Source organism: Protomyctophum bolini (genome assembly GCF_963924005.1).
Source record: "Protomyctophum bolini genome assembly, chromosome: 7".
Taxonomy (NCBI): domain Eukaryota; kingdom Metazoa; phylum Chordata; class Actinopteri; order Myctophiformes; family Myctophidae; genus Protomyctophum; species Protomyctophum bolini.
The window spans coordinates 44,973,014-44,994,679 of NC_137868.1; the positions used below are offsets into that span (position 1 = coordinate 44,973,014).

The window sequence follows — 21,666 nt, forward strand, 5'->3', positions numbered from 1 at the left end:
ACCAGTACAGTAAAGAACTTGAGGGTCATTATTGATTCTGAATTGAATTTTAATTCACACATTAATCAACAAAAAAATAAAGTGAAGCAGCCTTTTGCTTCTACGGGCCGACAGCGTGGAACAAACTCCCACTGTACCTTCGACAGGCAGCCCCTGTAGACATTTTTAAAGATGGAGTGCCACAATGTTTGTATTTTTCCAGTTTTTCATGTGTCTATGAGGTGACAGTACTTTATTAGACACCCTGGAGTCGTTTTTATGTACAATGATGTATTCCCTTTGTATTTAGGGTTTCTTCCTGGAGGCTGAACCCTTGACAGTCAAACGTGCCAATGAAAAATAAAAACAGTAATATAGTGACATCACACTATCAGCCCCTCCCCCAACCCCTCCCCCTTTATCATACAACTACAGCTGTGGGTACGGCTTAAGTTCAGGTGGATCACCACCCATCACCACCCACCAGGCAAACCAGGCATACTTAATGAACTGGAACATTTTAACAAATACTGTACACTTTTTTGAAAAAATTCTTCCTCTTCATATAACAATAGGACCTGATGATCATGTTTTAGTGTGGAAAAAAACTCATGGCATTCCATCTTTAAAGCACAGCTCAAGACCCACTTCTACACTCTTGTTTTTAATTGATCTTTTACATTTTGTGTTATTCATGTCCTTCATGTCCTCACTGCTATTATATTTAATGTTGTATGCCTTGCTTTTCTTTCTTTCTCCATTGCTCTGTAAAGCACTTTGAGCTGCATTTCATGTCATGAAAGGTGCTATACAAATACAGTTTTATTATTATTATTATTATGTTCTGTGTCTTGTCTGCGTTTAATGGCCGCCACAATGCATTTCCAATGGGAGTCACATGGTTTGACCAAACATTTTTGTTTGATGGCTGTGTTCTGCCCAGGAATAGCATGAATTTGCCCCGTATTTACATACTGTAAGAACACTATAGTGTATAGGCTATATGTCAGGACTGGGGTCACTGGAAAACAACAGCTTCAGCTGATCAGTACTCGTTTATATGAGTTTATGTTTTTGCATGTGTCTGTCACTAAAGGTTTCTATGACCCCAATGGAAATAAGCCATAGTTCCTTCTTGGGTCCAATCTTTTTAGCATTGAATTTGTATTAAACTGTACTGCACTGTAAATGTGCTTTGTCTTGCAAACTATACAAAAATCAATCAATCAATAAATCTTTTCTGCAAATCTGCATAAAACTATGCCGTATACTACCGTACAAGTGTACACCTACCCCAACACCTACGCCAAAAGGGGTCCCCGAATTGAAAGTTATAAAAAAACCCAAAAAAGGGGTTTCCCATCCTAAATGGGTTACAACAAATCACTCACCTCTGCACCTGTCCTGTGGGCTCCGTGTGTGAGCTGGCTTCACCTGGGTGTGGGGCAGAGGGGGCTGACTGTCTGGCTTCACCTGGGTGTGGGGCAGAGGGGGCTGACTGTCTGGCTTCACCTGGGTGTGGAGGAGAGGGGGTCGACGATCTGGAACAGGCACTGAGTTTGGAGACCCCCGGAGAACTCCCTGCAGAGACTCCTGGGTGGGCTGGAGGGAGCAGTGGTATAGACAAAGTACAGGTTTTGGAGTTGTTTCTTTTGCAAGCGCATGACTCATTTAGCTACATTTCACACACGTTTTAAAATCAACTGTACTTTTGACTCCACTACATTTCTTAAAGGGACACTTCACCCTTTTTGCCAAAACAAATGTGTTAATGACGTTTAGGAGCTTTAGAACACTTTCCTGGGGGTCTATATGCGTGTAATATGTGGTTTTAGATATTTTAGATTGTAGCAGTGAGCCCAGTGTCTCTGAAGTCATGGACGCTGGGCTCACTTACTTCCTGGACTACATGTTGCCTCAGTAGGACAGCCCTCCCCTTATCCAGGAGGAGCATGTGCACTAAAGTATTATGGGAATTGTAGTCCAGGAAGTAAGTGAGCCCAGTGTCAATTACATCAGAGACACTGGGCTCACTGCTACAATCTAAAATATCTAAAACCACATATTACACACATAAAGACCCCCAGGAAAGTGTTCTAAAGCTTCTGAACGTCATTAACATATATATTTTTTGCAAAAATATTTAAGGAACAAACTCTTGGGACCCAAAATTATAAATATATTATTTTATTTTTATTTATACTTTTTTTTCTAAAAGGGTTCTAAATCGCAACATAACAATGCATTGGTATATAAAATAAAATAAAATAAAAAGGAAATAAACTTCGTAGTATACTTTTGATATACTCGGTGGTTATTTATTTACTTTGTCCACCGCTGGTCGTGAGAGGCTGCGCTGCCGGGCTGCCGGGAGGGGGTCTGTGGGAGGAGGGAGGGTCCCCCTGGCGCAGGAGGGGGAGGAGGAGAGGCTGTGCTGCTGGGCTGGAGAGGAGGGGGTCTTGGTGCAGGGGCTGTGCTGCTGGGCTACGGCGGGGACGGGGGAGTGTGTTCGGAGGGTGCAGGAGGAGCGAGGAGGCGGAGGGACGGGAGAGCTGCTGCCACCAGAGGCCTCCTGGTGCAGGTGGGCCTGTCAGCGTTACATACATGGACGATTTAGTTGTCTTGTCGCACACATAATTGCGGTGAACCGTTTAAATGTGTTTTTTCTTGGCGTTGGACATTTTGGGGAACGTTGCGATTTGTATTTCCGTTGCCTTTCCGGGCTTCGTAATCACGAATTGCTGTTGGGAGGAAACCACCCGACTCCATTTTTTTTTAGGTTGCCTAAAGCCGTGCAATTGAACACCGTTTACATCTGTGTGTTGGTTACAAAGATATTGAACCGATGAAAATTATTAAGAAGCGCTTCGGAGAAAAACCTCTCAACTCCATTGGACCTTCAAACTGTCTGCTAAAACAGCTAACTCCACCACCTCTCCCCCTCTCATGGAAGTAATTGACAATTATATAAAGTCACAACACCAACTTCGATGAGGCAGTATTGCATTTTGGAGTCAGGTTGTGGCCTCCTGGTGGCGCTATAATAGGCCAATGTGAAAATGGTGACATTTCTTCTTACGCCTTGGATGGCAATTGGATGATTTGAGACATTTTGTTCCAAAAATGTGTTTTGCCAAAATCCACCTGTTGGTGGCGCTATGACAGGCCAATGTGAAAAGGGTGGGATATATTCCTCAGCCTAGTAGGAAAGTCTGTGAAAGATTTCACGTAAAAAAAAAAGACAATAACTTAAATATACAATGAAATCACTGACACATTTTATTTTTTTCCTTTCCAAAAAAAAAATGTACAAAATAACACATCCACAAGCTTGTAGATCTGCTATTTCCGCTACTTTGGAAAAATGTACGGACATTTTTCAACATGGATTATGCAAAAACAATTGTGATTTTTTTTAGACGACTATGTAATAATTGTGCCATAGGCCTACCTGCAGGCTGCAGGCGATGAGGTGATGGGCGGGCGGAGGATGGGTGGAATCGGACGTAGAAAGAGGATGGAGGATGGAGGGTGAAGGCCGGGGCAGCGCTGAGGGGTGGAGAAGAACAGGGTTATTAGAGTTATAACCCCAATTATACCACAGGTCGTTTCGAGGAAGCAGTATATGTTTTTTCAGCGATTCTCTTAGTTTTAAGGGTAACTGTTGTATAATTGCAATATTACACTCGAGGGTGTGGTTTAACGTGATTATTGTCACTTCAGTGATGCTTGCGGAACTCGACTTCGTCTCGTTCCTTACCGCATCACTGTCGTGGCAATAATCACGTTAATTGCCATTGGATTTTCTTCATGTCATATGAAAGCAGGGAATCATAGCTTCAAATTGACATATTGGTTGTTCGGTTTGACCCACCCGTTTCGGAGATGTGGCTTATAGAGTAATGTCTTGCAGAGAAAACAGGCTTGAAAGGTTCACTTCTGTGGTCTCTAACATTACACCTGGCTACATGTTTAAGCATTCATGTCAATTTCAGCTCTGACACATATTGTGTGTGTGTGAAGAGCCTGCCTGTGCTATTAACTCATTTTGGAGAAAAAAATAAATAAACGTTTTCTCCTCTGGTGAACAGCTTGGAGGTTGCGCGATGGCAGGCTCTCAGTCAAATCTGGTCACACATTAGCGGTGCTCAAACGTTTTTCCATTACCAAGGCCCCGCCCCAATATTTAAAAGCCGTGCATTGGAGGGGCTAGCAGCGCCCCCTTTAAAAAAAAACTAATAACGAAATGCAAAACTATATATATATATATATAACCTTGGTGCAGCAGAGCAGGCTGGGACTCCTGGACAGGGGTGGGCAGGTCGTCCTCTGGGTCCCGGGAGGGGTCTCGGGAGGGGTCTCGGGAGACTGGAGGAGGGGTGAGGGGAGGCGGCGAGGTCGAGGGAGGAGTCGGAGGTAACGACTGCGTGTCCTCCTCGTCCTCCTCCTCCTCCGGCGGGGGCGTCCTCCCGACGTCATTGTCGTTGACGTCCTTCACGCCGCCGTCCGTGGGCGAGGAGGGCCTGTTGTCCAGCACCTCCCCCCGTGGCTGTAGCCCCGCCTCCTGCCGGGCTACTACCACTGCGACGACATTGAGGTTGCCGGGGTGGTGGGGTGGCGTGCGGCGGAGGGGCGGCGTCGTGGCGCCAGGCTTGGGATTCGGAACGACGAGGGGATCGGGGCACGGGGGGCTCTTTTCGACTCTCTGCGGCGCTGCGTCTGTGGACGAAGCTTGGCGTGCGCCCGGGTGGCCCCCGGCCGTGGACGGGGCGGAGGGTCGCTTTGGATCGGCGGCGGTGGACGGTACTAGGCCCGCGTCGGCGCGCCCGTCGCTCTGGGGCGGGCTGCCTTTGTTGTTCCGCTTCCCTCTCCGTCCTCTCTTAGCAGCGTGAGTTTTCCCGTCTGTGCAAGAAGTGTCCCCTTCGGGGGCGTGGTGGTGACGTGGCGAGTGCTCCACTTTCTGTGCGGCTGCACAGCCGTCTCTCTCCTTCCCTTTCTGTTTCTTATTATTGTCCTTCTCCTTCCCTTTGTCCTTTCTGCCTTTTTTCCCCCCGTCTCGTTCCCCTGAGTTGCCGACGACGTCGTCACTCGGCGGTCCCGTGAAGAAGGCCTCTTCGGTCTTTGGTGGGTCAGCGACGTCTCCGTCGGTCACGGGACTGACCCCGCCTTCCGTTTTTTCGGCCCCAGTCCGTGGAGCCGCGGCCTTCGGTTTAGGCTGCGGAGGAGGAGGAGGAGGAGGGACATTTTCTTGTGGAGCCACTGCATGGCGGGCAGCCGGAAACGGAGCTTCCTGACAAACTCCACCTGGTCTGGATCTGTGTTTGGGCGTGAAGGACCCAAAGGAGCCTCCCAGCAGGGACAACGAGACGCTGGGCTCTGGCGCGGTCGCCCGACACGCTGCGGCGTCTGCTGCAGGGATGGACGGCCGGCGGTCGCCCCCGTCGTCCGCACGCCGCTGCGTTTCCACACCCGCCGCCGCCGCCGCCACGGGAGAAGGCTGAAGCGGTTGAGCCTCGTCGAGTGGAATGTTGGAGACGGACTCCGTCACGCCGACGCTCCCGCTCTGAGGTCTCGGCGTTTCCGACAGGGCGTTGAGAATCCCACGAGAGTTGGCGCCACGCGGTTTCAGGTTGCCGCCGTCGTCCTCCTCCGGGAACCTGGAGCTGCCGTCCTCTCCCCCGCCGGCCTCCGAGATCTCCTCGATGGACCGCCAGTGGGACAAGTTGGACTCGGCTTCGACTCCCTCGGCGGCCGCCAGCTCCACGTCCGCCATGCCGTCCCGGTTGTTGTCGTCCTCTTCGTCTCCGAGAGAGACGTCGCGGTCGTCCTCTTTGTTTGCGCCGCCGGCCCCGACGTCGTCGGGAGCCGCGTCGTCCGTCCACCCGCCGCCTCCTCCTCCTCGCGCCTGCGCGTTGCCGTCGCCGCACATCAGCAGGTTCTCCGCCACCACGTCGTACCGCTCCCCCAGAGACAAGGAGAGAGACTCCCCCGCTCCCCAGGCACCACCGCCGGCGGCGTGTCCCGTGGCCCCCGACGCCAAGGCCAGGCCTAACTCCAGGACCACGCCTTCGGCCACGCCCACCCACGCCCCGGTTCCGGGATACATTCGGCCGCTCGCGTCCGTCGTCGTCGTCGTCTCTGAGTTCTCCCTCTTGGGAGAGATGGCGAGGGGGGAGTAGTGAGGGGACCCGAGGATCCCCCCCGGGCCCCCTTCCTCGGCACTCAGGGTGTTTTCGCTCAGGTTCTCCTGGGCGGGGTCACACGCACTACGGCCATGATGACGTACGGAGCCGTCGGGCAGGTCCGCGAGGCCCTCCGTAGGGGAGGAGGACATGGGGATGTTGTTGCTGGGGTTGGAGCCTGCGGGCTCCTTGGGGTAGGAGAGGAGAGGAACGCCTTTGTTCAAGTCGTTGGTGGCAGTGGCCGGCCCCAGGCCGCCGCCGCGGGGAGGGACCTCGGGGCTTACGCCCAGGCCGCGGCCGTGGGGAGGGCCCTCGGGGCTTACGCCCTGCAGGCCGCGGCTGTGGGGAGGGCCCTCGGTGCTTAGGCCCTCCAGAGTAGCAACTGAGGCGTTCCCATTCTTCTGGTCAAGCTCCTGCTCGGACTCCCTGGGCCCGCTGGGTCCGCTGGGTCCACTTGCAGCCGCGGCCGCGGCCCTTCCGAGCTCGGGCGTCTGGGAATGGGAATCAGCCTTGTGCAAAATAAGCCTATCCGTCCTCGACCCCCTGTAGCTTCCTGGCTGGGCGTGACGAGGCTTGATGAGCAGCTTGTACGAATCACTTTCTGGTTTGTCTTCTTCTTCTTCTTCTTCTTCGGGCTCTTCCTGGGGTTTATCCGCACTCTTCTTTGTGGGATTTCCTCCCCCTGTGCCCTCGCGCTGCGTCCGCTCCTCCACGACTGGCTGGCGTTCCGTCGCCAGCACGGCCGATCTCTCCTCCGGGGGATAGTCGGGAGGACAGGGACCGCCGCGAGCGCTGCTGCGGGTCTCGACAGCCGCGGCCGGAGGATCACCGGAAGCGGTGCCGACGGCCGCCGATGCGACGGGACGGTTAGCGGGGCGATTAGCGGGACGACGTTGGTCAGCTGTTGCGGAAGAAGAAGTGCGTCCGTCTTTAGGCGGGTCGGAGGGCAGCTCCGAGGACCCGGAGGAGATCTCCATCTCGCTCTCGCTGCCGCTCTGGCTGTTGGAGGACTCCGGCTTGGCGGGGAGCGGCTCGGAGGGCGGCGGCTGCTGCGCTTCCGGGTCCGGCTGCACCGCAGGCTCATCTGCGCCGCCGTGCGTTTGCGAGGAGGGCGGCTCCGCCGGAGCGGCGGCGGCCTGCGGCTCGCCGGGTTCCGCTCCTCCGTCCGGACCACCGTCCAGGGGCTTGGGCTCCTCCGGCGACTGCGCGTGCCTCTCGGTGCTGTACAGGCGCTCGTCCTCCTCGCCGTTGTAGGAGGCCGAGTCCAGGGAGTCGTCCGTGTCGTCCTGGAAGCAGAAGGACTCGTTGAGCGCCTCGTTGATGGACGTCTCCGACAGCGAGTGGAGGAAGGAGGCCGAGGTGTCCTCCTCCTCCTCCTCCTCGTCCGCCGCTTTGCCGTCGCACTCGTCGTTCCCCTTTTCCTCCTCCACCACTTTCACCTCCACCTGGGCCTCGTTAGCCCCGCCCGCCACCTCCACCTGAGCCTCGCCGGCCAGCGCCGCCGCGCGGGCCGCCTCTTTGCACTCGTCGTCGTCGTCGTCGTCTTCGACGTCCGCCTCCTCCTCTCCGTCTGCGTACGCATCGATGTCGTCTTCCTTCCTGTGGTTCACCTCTCCTCCTCCTCCTCCTCCTCCCACCTCGCTGCTCTCCTCCTCCTCTTCCTCCTCCTCCTCCGTGGGGAACAGAGTGATCTCCATGGAGTCGGCCTGGAACACCAGGCTGGTGTGCAGGGGGAACGAGAGCAGCGAGGCCGGGATCATCATCTCGTCGTCGTCGTTGATGTCGTCGTCGTCGTCGCGCGGGCCGAAGCCCCTCGGGAAGAGCATGAAGGAACTGGGGAGGTCCCCGTCCGCGTCCAGCCCCAGGTGGGAGAAGGCGTTGAGGGGCAGGACGGGGGGGTCCAAGGGGCCGAGGGTGACGCCGCCGCTGTCGTCGTCGTCGTCGTCATCATCCGCGTCGGGTTGCAGCTCCTCCTCCTCCGACGCGCACGCCGCCTCCAGCCGCAGCTCCAGGCCCGACTGCAGCAGCAGCACGGGGGGGCCGTGGTGGGAGTACTCCTCCATCCTCCTCATCAGACCGGCGGCGGGCGGCTCCTCCATGGAGGGCGGGCCCTCGGACTCGCCCCCGTCCCCGTCCCCGTCCTGGGAGCTGCTGCTCCGGCCGCTGCTGCTCCGCAGCGGGGAGGTGTCCTCCGTCACCCAGCGGGGGCGGCAGCTGCCGCGGGAGATGCGGATGCGCTCGCCCCGCAGGACCTCCTCCTCCTCCAGGATGGCCGCCTCCCGTATGCCCGCCCGGGAGCTCAGGGTGGAGCCCTCGCTGCGGCACAGGCGGTAGCTGCCGGCGCCAACGCCGGCGCCTCCTCCTCTCTCTTCGTCTCGCTCCGGCCCTCCTCCTCCTCGGGCCCGGATCTCCTCCTCGACCTCGTCGCCGATCTCCGACAGGGAGCCCACGAAGCAGGCGGGCGCCACCTCCTGCGCCGCCGCCGCCTCGTCGGCGAGCAGCGGGTTGGGCGAGGTGGAGGGCGATATGGACGAGGTGTAGGACGAGGAGGCCCAGCTGCCGCCCTCGGCCGTGACGTAGGAGCCCGACGGCGAGGTGAGCGGAGACGACGACGAGCAGCACAGGTCCAGCACCTCCTCGCTGTCCGAGGCCGGGTGGGAGCCGGGCGACGTCTGCGACAGGAGGGGGCAGCAGGCGGAGGCGGAGGAGGGGGAGCCCGGGTACGAGCGGTGCTTGAGGTGAGAGTGGCGGCCGGCGGCGGCCGCCATCTTGATGGGCGTGGAGGGCGCCGTGTAGTACAGGTCGGGGTCCATGGGGGACGAGGGCACGCCCACGCGCAGCGGGTCGACGGCGTAGGCGGGCTCCGAGAAGGAGAACAGGGCCACGGGATAGGCCGGCCCCCCCTCGGGGAAGGACAACAGGGCCGCAGGATAGGCCGGCCCCTCCTCCCGAAAGTCGTCCTCGTGTGGCTCCGGGTACAGCGAGGAGGCGGGCGTCAGGGAGGAGACGGGGATGAGAGGCGTCAGGAGAGGGTACGGGAGGGTGGCCGGGGGCGGCTGGTGGGGATGAGAGCCTCTCTCCTCAGGCTGCGACGAGGCCGGCTGGGTGGTGGTGGTCTCCGGTGGTGGTGGTGGTGGTGGTGGTGGTCCCCCCTGATGGGGCTGAGGAGGGAGGAGGGGGTCTTCTTCTGGAGACCAGCCTGGGAGTCCCGGCAGGGGGATGGCCTGGCTGCCGCTGCTGCGCCCACCACCACCACCACGCTGCAGGGCCTTCTCCCTCTGGGACTCCATGGTCTTCATGAGCAGGGCCTCCTGGCCCATCACCACCCGGGTGTCCATCATGGTCTCCGCTGGCTCCTCCTGGTAGTCGCTCTCCACCTCCGAGCCCGTCAGAACCTGCAGAGGGGAGGGGAGGAGAGAGAAGGAGTCAGTATACTGAGAACCCGGCATGGGATAGCAGATCTATACAAGCTCGTACGAGCTTGTATAGATCTGCTAGGAGTCCGTCAGAACCTGCACGGGAGAGGAGGAGACCGTCAGAACCTGCACGGGAGAGGAGGAGACCGTCAGAACCTGCTTGGGAGAGGAGGAGACCGTCAGAACCTGCTTGGGAGAGGAGACCGTCAGAACCTGCTTGGGAGAGGAGGAGACCGTCAGAACCTGTGTTGATTTTTTCGACCAATACTAATTTTCCGTACCTTTTTTTGACTGACGAAAACTAAATGGAAACTAAACGATAACTAAGCTATGACGACTAAGACCCAAGACTAAATATATTGACAATTTCGTCAACAAATAAAAACTAGACTAAAATGTTGGGACTAGTGGACAAGATATCCAGTATAAGTCATTTTACGCTTTGTTTGAATGCTGAAAATAGCCGATCTACAAGCTCACAGCTATTTTCAGCAAAGTGTCAAATCAAGTCATTACGACGGCATCAAAGCCTGCCAAAATACATTTTAGTCGACAAAATCAACTGTAGATTTAAATCGACTAAAATCTTATGATATTTCACTAAAAAAAACTAAACACTAAAACATTCCTGGTGACTGAAATGCGACTAAAACTAAATGACTTGACTATAAGACTATGACTAGACTAAAATAGAAATTTGCTGCCAAAAACAACACTGGTCAGAACCTGCATGGGAGAAGGGTTTGAGAAGACAGCCTTTAATGTGGAGATTTTTTCCCCACAGTGGTGTAAAGTAACTAACTACATTTACTCGAGTACGGTACTTAAGTAAACTTTGTAGGTGCTTTGTACTTTAGAGTATTCCAATTTACAATACTTTTACTTCATACTACATCTTCTCTGATCCAAATATTGTACTTTTACTCCACTACAATCATTTGAAAGCTTTAGTTACTAGTAGTAAGAAATCTATGAAAATCTGGGAACTAAATCGTTACCAAGAAATTTCTTCCCCAATGTGTTTCTAAATGTGTCTAATAACATGTACTAAAAGTTTGAAATTCAACTCCTGTGGGAAATTGAGTTATTAGCATAATATGTGACCATACCCATAACATCCTATATAGGCCAAAAAGTCAAAATTTCATCATTCTTTAAGTAGCATGTGACATATGAAACTAGGGGTTTTTCATGATTCTGAATCCATTCCAAGCATTAGTTTTGCACAAAAAACACTCCTTGGGCTAAATTAGGCCATATCCACTGACCTCATCACGTTTGTGATGACGGCTATGGTTGTTTTCCTCCCAAGGAGTGTTTTTTGTGCAAAACTAATGCTTGGAATGGATTCAGAATCATGAAAACCCCCTAGTTTCATATGTCACATGCTACTGAAAGAATGATGAGATTTGGACTTTTTTTTCTTTATATAGGATGTTATGGGTATGGTCACATATTATGCTTAATAACTCAATTTCCCACAGGAGTTGAATTTCAAACTTTTAGTACATGTTATTAGACACCTTTAGAAACACATTGGTGAAGAAATGTCTTGGTAACGATTTAGTTCCCAGATTGGTCAAATACCTGATAAAATGCCCTTACTATAGTTACTTTGTAGATTTTGCTTATTATTACAAAACCTAGCTGCTATAAAACTTTACTTTATTTTTAATTTAATTATTTTTTTTATTTTTTCAGACAGCCAGCAATGGGTAGAACGCTCTCAAAAGAAATGTAGTCTCTGTGACACAACTAGGGGCCACATTCGTCATTCAAAGATTTTCCGAGAAGCTTTGTCATTGGTCGATTTGCCCGTCTGCTTCCTGATTGGTTAGTCATTGCGGCCGGGTTTTTGTTTGCGGCCCCTAGATGCGTCACAGAGGCAAAAAAGTTGAGCGTTCTACCCATTTCTGGCTGTCTGAATACCCCCCAAAAGGCAAATATAAATTACAGGCATTTTACTTACTTTTTTGAGGGTTAAAGGTCAAAAGTCATAGGTTAAACATCATAAAACATTGCACAGAATCCAGCGGTAATGAAGTTGTGTGATTTTTCTGCCTCTGTGGGGGGTATTTAAATGCAAATATCATGACCAATGGCATTTCAAGACTATTCAATGAACATCAATGATGATGTTTAGATGAAAAATCACACCCGTGTGATTTTGCGTTGTGAGCTTATAGATCTGCCATGTTCAAATGTCAAAGTCATCCAAAATGTGTGTGAGTGTGTGTGCGACTGCGTACATGTGTGCGTACGTGTCTGTGTGTGCGTGCATGCGTGTGTGCGTGCATTCGTTTTGCATATAGCACTGACGAAGGTCTTAGGACCGAAACGTTCGCTTTTTAATTGCACCTTGAGCACAGAGCACGTTATGAGCATGATAAAAAAAAAGAAAATATATATTTTCTTAAGTCTCAGTCTAAGGAGTTTTACATTTTATACGGTGAGTGAGTCTTTTTACTGTCAAAGTTTCCCTTATGCATTCGTTTTGCACAAGACCAAAATAGGGTTAATGTGGCTAAATGCGCTGTACACATTTTCTGTGTTCATGTTTAATTGATGTATGGGTCAATGACTCAACTGACTCCCCTTGATGCAAGTCAACAACACACCTGTGTCCCATTCTATTAATAGCTGATCGTATGTCTCTCAATACTTAACCTCGTGTCTGTGTTGTTCCACAAGTGTGCTCCGGTCTAGGTGTGGTTCATGTGTTGTTTTTGGCAGCACATTTTTATTTTAGTTTTAGTCGTTAATCTTTTCATTTAGTTTTAGGGCCGATTCATACTCCTATTTTAGAGCCGAATAAAAGTCGGTTCGGCGCTGTAGAGCCTACAATTTGACGTCATTTGAGGTTCGGGGGGGGGCGGGTACCGTCCAATAGTCGCCTCTTCGGTGCTACTGAAAATGTCTGACGAGCCGAAATCATTTCGGCACTACAGCGCCGAAACAGCGGTAAAATAGGAGTATGAATCGGCCCTTAGTCTCATTTTAGTCACCTGGAATGTTTTAGTGTTTAGTCTAGTTTCAGTCGACTGAATGTCATACGATTTTTGTTGACTAAATCTCCAGTCGATTTGGAAATGTTCGATCTACAAGCCCACAACGCGTCGTGCGGGGTATTGTCAGCATGCAACCATAAGTGTATAAAAGGACTCATACTGGATCTCTTTCAGCCCCTGCTCCTCTAACACTCTCTGCCTCGTCCCTGGTACTCCTGGAAGGTGTTTTCCCGGTGCCCCGATGACTACAAACCAGTGACACCAAACAACAACAACATGACGGAAGTTCTTCCCGTTCGGAAAAACCCACGAAAACGGTACGCGTCCCCATAGGCTATACACTCAATACCACTGTGAAGAAGACTCGTAGAAGTCCTTGTAGAAAAGACTGGTAATTATGGATTGGATTGATTTGTCTCGATTGTAGAGGTTGGAGAAAGCTCATGCTCAAGAGTCCAGACGGCGCTGTGCTTCACCGTCACTTTCACTTAACCCATTCTGACCTAAGATCAGATTCATACGAGGTTTCCACTAGACATACACACTGGTCTGATTAACCCATTCTGATCTGAGATCAGATTAAAAAAAATGTCAGTCGTTCTTCGATTTTTCAAAAATAGCAGACCTACAAGCTCGTAGCGCGCCACTCGGTGGCGCGCTATGAGCTTCTGCTATGAGCTTCTGCTATTTTTCAATAGCTAAAGCATAACATGATGCCAACACCAAAATGCAAAATGGGTTCCCGTTCAGAATGGGTTAACGCTGACCTCTTGGGTAGAATCGACCTGCTCCGTCTGGTCGCCGGACGTACAATTTTATACATCCTGGGCATATTTTTACCCAGACAGAGTGACTTATACAAAGTGCAAGATTATCGGAGTAAACGGATTCCCAAACTCGTCCATGCCAAAGGACACCACAATTGTCAAATAGCCTCTGTCTGCCGCCCCGCCATTGGGAAATTACTTTAGAGGAAGAAAAAAGAAAAAACGATCTACCAGCTCACAACACAGGATGGAGGGTTTGGGGAAATTGTATGATTATTGAGGGGCGCTAGCCCCGCTCCTATATACAGGTCTAATGTTTGTTTTTAGTTCAGTTTAGTTTTAGAACGTCATCGACAATGAAGTGAAAAATCTTATTGTCCCCAACGCAAAAACATGAAATGCCATTAACAATAAAGAGAATTTAATGTTTGTTTTGTCACCGTTTACATCACCATGATGAGTTAAGGTCATTACACACTGGCGAATTGGCGACGCGATGCGAATAAGCGACCTGAAAATGCGAAATATTGTATGTTGCAGTTCGCCTGCGAATCTCTGCAAAATACGACACAAAGAGCGAACAAATAAAGAGCGAAAACAGTCGCATTTTCGCATATTCGCGCATTCGCCACTGATGTGGAAGCTTGCATGGACTTCAATTGTTTTTTTAAAAAAATGCTAATTATTCGCACGAATAAATTGCGTCGCCAATTCGCCAGTGTGTAATGACCTTTAGACTTTAATATATTAGACCTCCGCACACGGGTGTGGTTTTTATTATAAATTAGATATGCACAATAGAGGGTATGCACACATGCATAAAGTGAATGGCAAACTCAGTAGACGTTTCTTCCAGGTTCTTCCGCTGAATTGTTTTATTATTCATTTTAGATTTTGCTGGTGAAAGTACTGTAGGTACTACAGTACTGTACAGTACTGTACAGTACTGTACTACAGTACTGTACAGTACTGTAGTACAGTACGGTAAGTCCCACCTCCCCACTAACAGCTGACGCTCCTGAAGATACAGAGACGGGCAGACTGGCTTCTCTGCGAGTACACAAAGCCATCGACGGTCACGTTGTTATTGCGATAATATGGCATTTTTATGGTCAATTTGGCAATACTTTCCTCAGAAAAATGTCCTTCCTCGAAATTGTATACTCAAAGATGAAGTGCCATGATCATTTTCCACCCTAAAACATGATCATCAGGTCTTATTATTATATAAGGAGGAATATATAATATATATATTTTTTAAAGTGTACAGTATTTGTTAAAATGTAGTTTTTATGTCGGCACCCCCACCAGGCAAACCAGGCATACTTAATGAACTGGTGGGGGTGCCGACATAAAAACTACATTTTAACAAATACTGTACACTTTAAAAAATGGTGGTGATGGGTGGTGATCCGCCCTAACTGAAGCCACACCCACAGCTGTTATTGTATGATAAAGGGGGAGGAGTTAGGGGTTGATAGTGTGATGTCACTATATTACTGTTTTTTTCATTGGCACATTTAAGGTAAAAGTTACTATGTTTACCCAGGGTAACTGGACTAAGCTCAAGAACTTGTTTACAGCCAGGCCCTGCTCATATAGAACATTTCATGGTAGGGGTTCAATGCCTTGCTCAAGGGCACTTCAGCGGTGGTCATTTTAACGTGCCGGTCCGGGGGATATACGAACTATAGCGACCTTCACGATATCAAGACCGCCCCCCGCAAACCGTTCGGGCCACCACCGCTGCCCAGGACTGTCAAGGTTTCAGCCTCCAGGAAGAAACCCTAAATACAAAGTTATAATATACACCATTGCACATAACAACCACGCCAGGTGGGTCTAATGAAGTACTGTCACCTCTTAAACATAAACATAACTTTAACCCATTCTGAACGGGAACCCGTTTTGGTGTCAGCATCATGTTATGCTTTAGCTATTGAAAAATAGCAGATCTACAAGCTCATAGCACGCCACCGAGTGGCGCGCTACGAGCTTGTAGGTCTGCTATTTTTGAAAAATCGAAGAACGACTGACATTTTTAGAATCTGATCTCAGGTCAGAATGGGTTCATCAGACCAGTGTGTGTCCTAGTGGAAACCTCGTATGAATCTGATCTCAGGTCAGAATGGGTTAAACATAAACATAACTTTAAGAACAGTACTTGCATGTACTTAGTTATACCTTACACCACTGCTTATTACTTTCAAATCAAACCAAATCAAACCAAACCAACACACCTTAATCCTCTCCATCTTGGCGGGCACCCGGTGGCCGCAGGGCCCGTGCCCGCCCAGCTTGGCGGAAGGCCTGGGCGTGGCGGCGGTGTTGTTGTTGTTGCCGTAGCGATGGTCGGAGCCCTCCGGCTGGGGCCGCTGCGTCACCGAGGAGGAGGAGGAGGAAGGAGGAGTAGGAGTGGCTCGAAGCAGCCGCGGCCCGAACGGAGAGGTGCACGCTGGGAGCAGCTTCTGCGGGGTGCTGGGGGAGGGGCTGGAGCCGCTGTCGCTGCTACTCGGGGTGGAGCCGCTGTCGCTGGGGGAGGAGCCGGTGGAGGAGGCGTGTCTCGTCGTCATGCCTGCAACGCAAGGTTATAAATAGTTAACCCATTCTGACCTGAGATCAGATTCTAAAAATGTCTTCTACATCCTGACAGTTTTCCATTCTGACCCGAGATCAGATTCTAAAAATGTCTTCCATGTCAGTCGCTCTTAGATTTTTCAAAAATAGCAGATCTACAAGCTCATAGTGCGCCACAGAGTGGCGCGCTACGAGCTTGTAGGTCTGCTATTTATTTTTCAATAGCTAAAGCATAACATAATGCTAACACCAAAAGGGGTTTCCGCCCCAAAATGGGTTACCAAAAAAATTAAAGAAAAAAAAATCAATATTGTATTTTTTTCATAAATAGATAATATTTCACTCAATAGGAGCTGCTCCTGTCCGCAAGTTGATGATGTCATACTCCCATGTGGTCTAGCCATATGGAATGTATGGAGTGCATATATATGCTAATAAAAAACAACTTTATGCTTCCTAAGGATAATATGAGCATCAAAGCAATATTTTAAATACTTTTGTATTAGCATGTGCATTCAATACATTCCATAGGGCTGGACCACACATACACATACTGTAGGCTATGACATCATCAACTTGCGACAGGAGCAGTTCCTATCGAGTGAAATATTCTCTATTTGTGAAAGAAAATAAACATTTAAAGTGGTTTTAATAATTAAATTGTAGTTATAGAGGGCAAGTATAATGTTTTAAGGCATATTTGTCATATTATCCAGCAGGGTTCCTTTCAAACAAACACTGTACTCTAAACAAACAGTTGTGCCCCATTTTACACTGGCAGCCAAATCCAGCCTGAATCTGTCTCCGTCTGAACGCAGTGTTAATCTGATCGAAAACCGGATTCAACGTGACTCGTTTGTGTTTAGACACACTCCTACACCCCCACGATCCTGCTGTGCCTTTTTTTCCTACGCTCACGCAGCCCCTCCAGCCTGAAGGGTGGCGTGAGAGTATAGTGTTTTTTTTATGGTGGCCCAGACCTACAACCCCACCCAAGTACATTCTGCGCCTGCACGATACAACTATAAAATTATAATGTGATGTGATGTCTCCGTTGCCCCCTCCCCCCTCTACCTCTCTGTCAATACCCCCCACCCAAACTCTGCCTCCTCCCGCCCCCCCCATCCTTTTCTGAAGATGAAAGTAGGCCGGGCGCAGCGCACGCTTGCGACCAGCAGCAATACGTTTGGTTTGATTGATGCATGCATGTGTGTTTCAAGCCTTAAGACCTGCTCTAAAACCTTTTGCCCTTCGGGGACACTAATAAACAACCTTGAGCCTTGAACCTTGAGACATATATAAACAATTCCAATCTTGACGTAAAGTACGATGTGGCGCACAGATCTGAGTCAACCAGGCTGGATTTGGCTGCCGGTCTGAACACACAGATCTGTGATCAGATCCCATCTGGTCACACTGGCAAAAGGCCACTGTGAACGGTCGGGAGGCCAAAAGATGAGATTTGAGAGAGAAACAAAAAAAAAAAAAAACAGATTTGAATCAGATTTGACTGGATGTGACTGCAGTCTAAATGGGGGGGCTTAAAAGTCCATAGACTTGCGGCTGCCACATGACGTCACATGGTGTGCTGTTTTTTTTTTTTTTTAAATAAGTCATTAAAAGCCCATAGACGTTCGTTTGGACTAGGGGTGTGGCTGAGAATAATTACCCGTGGGTATACCTCTAAAACTCACCTATGCTTTCTATGGCATAGGCAGCTCCCGGCAGGATCTGCCGGGAGAAACTGTGCGCAGCTGCTGGACATGAGACTAATTAATTAGATCGACAGAGAGAGTGTGCGTGTGTGTGTGCATGTGTGCGTCAATTTAACAAAGGTGCAGACGATCAGAAATCAGCAGAGAGCGATCGACGTTTGCGCTACTCTATGCCGAATTGAAGTGGACTCGGACCCAGACTTTTTTTTTCTCCCTGAAAAAAAGAAAAACGTCTGGGTTTCCGAGGCTACTAAAAACCTAGAGATTCTGATTTGACGTCGTCCAGGCAAAAAACGAAGGGAACACAACTGTAGCATTATATGACGTAATTTCTATCTAGAATCTATATCGGAATGCGTATGCCAGACCACTGTTTCCCCAAACACTTGAGATAACTAAAAACACTGTTTCTGGCACAACAGCGCCCCTACTGGTACTAATAGTCATACTCGTGCTCATTGTCACATACATAGGTGAACGAACACGGACATTGCTGTTCCTTGGAGTGGTTGCACCACTCAAAAGGAAAAAAGACCAACAAAATGACATTTTATTCAAAAGACCAAGACTAAAACTAAATTAACTTCCAGTGCTTTCATTGGCTGTGTTTGAGGCCCTCTCCTTCTGCCCCGGGAGGTGGCAGAGAGAATGTCACCTAAATGTCAGCTACAGTACTCGTCAAAGCGACACCGTGCAGCCCCGTTAACCAGCGGTGGAAAACGCTACTCACATGTTTTACTTATAAACACTGCAATACTAGTAGAAATACAAGAAGTAGAAAGTCCGGTATTCAAAATGTACTTGAGCAAAAGTACTAAAGTATTGGTATAGTACCAACAGTAGACTCACGATGATACTATTTCAAATACTATACTAAATGTCCTATTTCACAAGTTAAAAACAAATAGAAAATTTTAATGAAAATACTAGATGGATGTCTGCTACTGTATAGCAGTGACATATTTGTTAGGCATAATTATAGGGGGGAAAAAATGAGAAATAAAAATCATCATCATTATACCATGGTGACTTTTCAGGAATAGAAAACCTGCCGTTTCTATTAGCTAGTCGATAGATGCCGTTTCTGAACTGCTCACAGCCCTCCTATGAGACACAGGGGGGGGGGAAAGTAGTATTTTATCGTGAACATTAGTGAGGACCAATTATATGAAGAGAGGTTGAATTAACCAATTTTGGGGCGGAAACCCCTTTTGGTGTTCTAATCTAAGCATTGTTATACTTTAGCTATTGAAAAATAGCAGATCTACAAGCTCATAGCGCGGCACCGAGTGCCGGGCTACGAGCTTGTAGGTCTGCTATTTTAGAAAAATCCTGAAAACGTGTCGCAAATTTGGAATAATATATATTCTTTGAGAGCGAACATTATTAACTCAAAGATTGTTGTTACGCGGCCAATTACATATAATTCTGGGGGTCCTTGACATGAAATAGTTTGAGAACCACTGACATAGAAATATAGGGTTTTTTTGAGTGGTGCAACCACTCCAAGGAACAGCAATGTCCGTGTTCACCTATGTGGCCGTGTGTCCGCCTATGTGTTGGTTAATGAGCACCAGTATATGACTATGAGTACCAGTAGGGGCGCTGTTGTGCCAGAAACAGAGAGAGGGATAGTGCTGCACTGTTGCCTGCTAATGAGAGAGAGAGAGAGAGAGAGAGAGAGAGAGAGAGAGAGAGGTGGGGGAGTTGCACCACTCAGTTCACACGGGTGTGATCTTTTAGATAACGGTCAGCATTTAGAAGGCATTTGTAGAACCGTCCTCAGGTCTAAATGGGTAAAATAGCTGATCTACAAGCTGCACAACGTGTCTCTCGGTGACACTGGACCTTCGGTATAACACACTGGAAAACATGCACTCACACACGCACGCACCCACTATCAGATGACCAAATTAGTCAGAGGCTGAATTAAGGAACGGTTACTGAACGAGCGCGTCATGTCCATAAACCCGGTCAGGATTCAGGAATGAGGAGAGTGAGAGATGAGAGAAATGACACGGAGGAGTGGGAATGACACAATGGTGTCAATGGGAAGGACTGGAAACAGTCGTGGGACTGACGCAGAGAGAGAGAGAGAGAGAGAGAAAGAGCGAGAGCGAGAGAGAGAGATATTACATTGCTTCGGCAACTGTTCATTCTTTGCTTGTTTCTATTATCCATTGTATTCCTTTCCCTCCCCACAGCTTTCATTCGTCAATTTAACAACTTGAACAACAGAACCATATTCCGGGCTATACGTTATAATAATCGAACGTCTGACGAAAAAAATCACATTCATCCCACTTAGACCTGAGGACGATTGTACAGATCGCCTTATAAATCCTGACAGTTTTCTGAAAAACCCTATGTTTCTATGTCAGTGGTGCTCAAACTATTTCATGCCCCCAAAAATATATGTAATTGGCCGCCGACCCCCATCTGAAAATATGTACGATGTTCGATCTGGCCCAGGCGGTGGCGTAACCGTCTGGGCCCCCCGACTGGTAATCCAGTCGCAGTGTGCGGCGGGTTCGACTCCCGAGCCCGACACGGCCTTTACTGCATGTCTTCCCCCCCATCTCTCTCCCGTTTCCGGTCAGCCTACTGTCTGTCCATTCAAAAACCAATAAAAAGGCGTAAGCCGCAAAAAAATATCTTAAAAAAAATGAAAAAAATGTTCGATCTGAAAGAATATATATTCAATGATTTGCACCACATTTTCACCGTTTTTCAAAAATGTCTACTAAGTCTACGAGCTTGTAGATCTGCTATTTTTCAATGAATGAAGTACAACATAATGCTTAAAACGGCGGCCAATTACATATCATTTGTGGGGTCCTTGACATGAAATATTGAGCACCACTGGCACCGATACAGAAACATGAGGTTTTTCAGAAAATTTTCATCATTTAGAAGACATTTTTTCAAATTCGACGTCAGTCCTAAATGGGTTAAATAAGTTGAGCCTTTGTATGTATATATATATATATATATATATATATATATATATATATATATATATGCGCCTGTAAGGTCGTCGAGGCTATAGTAGGGCAGGCGCTATACGGGCTAAGACGGGAGTCTGAAGAAAAGAGGTTGAGTTTTCACACTATATATACGGCGGAAGATCAAAGTCGTCCCACCTCATAATGGACACCGTCTTGTTTCCGTTTTCAGTTCCACTCGTGCTCATGTGAAAGGCTTGGCCTTGATGAACAGTGCGTGAGTGTCTATAATCTATATATATACGGCCATCAGGTCACCATGGGGGTTTATTGTTATTCCAGTGTCTCTCTCTCTCTCTCTCTCTCTCTCTCTCTCACACACACACACACACACACACACACACACCGAACAACACCGCCATTCTTCCACTTAACCGGCCCAGAGCCGCCATGACCTCAATCCATGTTGCTGATTGGACATTATGACACTCTGATGGCTCCGCTCGGTGCCAGACACACGCGCACACACACACCCACACACACACACACACACACGTGCACACACACACACACACACTCACACAAGGGTGTGATTATGCGTGCTCATTGCTCACAGACTTCTATTTTTGTGAGGACATCCAGTCCATGAGGAAATTAGTTTTTTTTTTCTCTCCGTCTGATTAAGAGATTGAAGACAATGCTTGTGCATCCAAAGGGCTTTTTATCACGTTCACCCGTTCACACGCATACAGTCATATACACTTGTACTCCTTGGCATTTGAACATACTGATTAAGAGTTGCTGCTTCTTCCACTGCATTGTGCCCTTATGTACCCCGTCTATGTACTGTTGTTGTTGTTGTTGTTGCTTTTTTTAGTATTTATTTGTGTACAGCACTTTGTTTCAACCTTGTTGTATAAAAATGTGCTTTATGAATGAAGTGGATTGGATTGGATGGAAAGGAAACCATGCAAGGCACACAGTGGTGGAGAAATGTGCTCAATTGTAATTGCAATTTAGACGTACTTCGTTACAAGTCAAAGCACGGAATTGAAAATGTACTTGAGTAAAAGTACA

General features: G+C 48.9%; 1 protein-coding gene across 1 annotated transcript in view; it reads right to left on the reverse strand.

The window, feature by feature from the left end:
• The window catches only part of nacad (NAC alpha domain containing), a 53,638-nt gene that overhangs the window by 15,468 nt on the left and 16,504 nt on the right, over positions 1-21,666 (reverse strand). Inside the window, exons 2-7 of the mRNA XM_080768373.1 lie at positions 15,593-15,927; positions 9,324-9,556; positions 4,255-9,236; positions 3,431-3,528; positions 2,306-2,566; positions 1,371-1,581 (exon numbers count right to left, since the gene is read on the reverse strand). Coding sequence (XP_080624499.1) covers positions 1,371-1,581; positions 2,306-2,566; positions 3,431-3,528; positions 4,255-9,236; positions 9,324-9,556; positions 15,593-15,927 — 6,120 coding nt within the window. The remainder of the gene's footprint in view (positions 1-1,370; positions 1,582-2,305; positions 2,567-3,430; positions 3,529-4,254; positions 9,237-9,323; positions 9,557-15,592; positions 15,928-21,666) is intronic.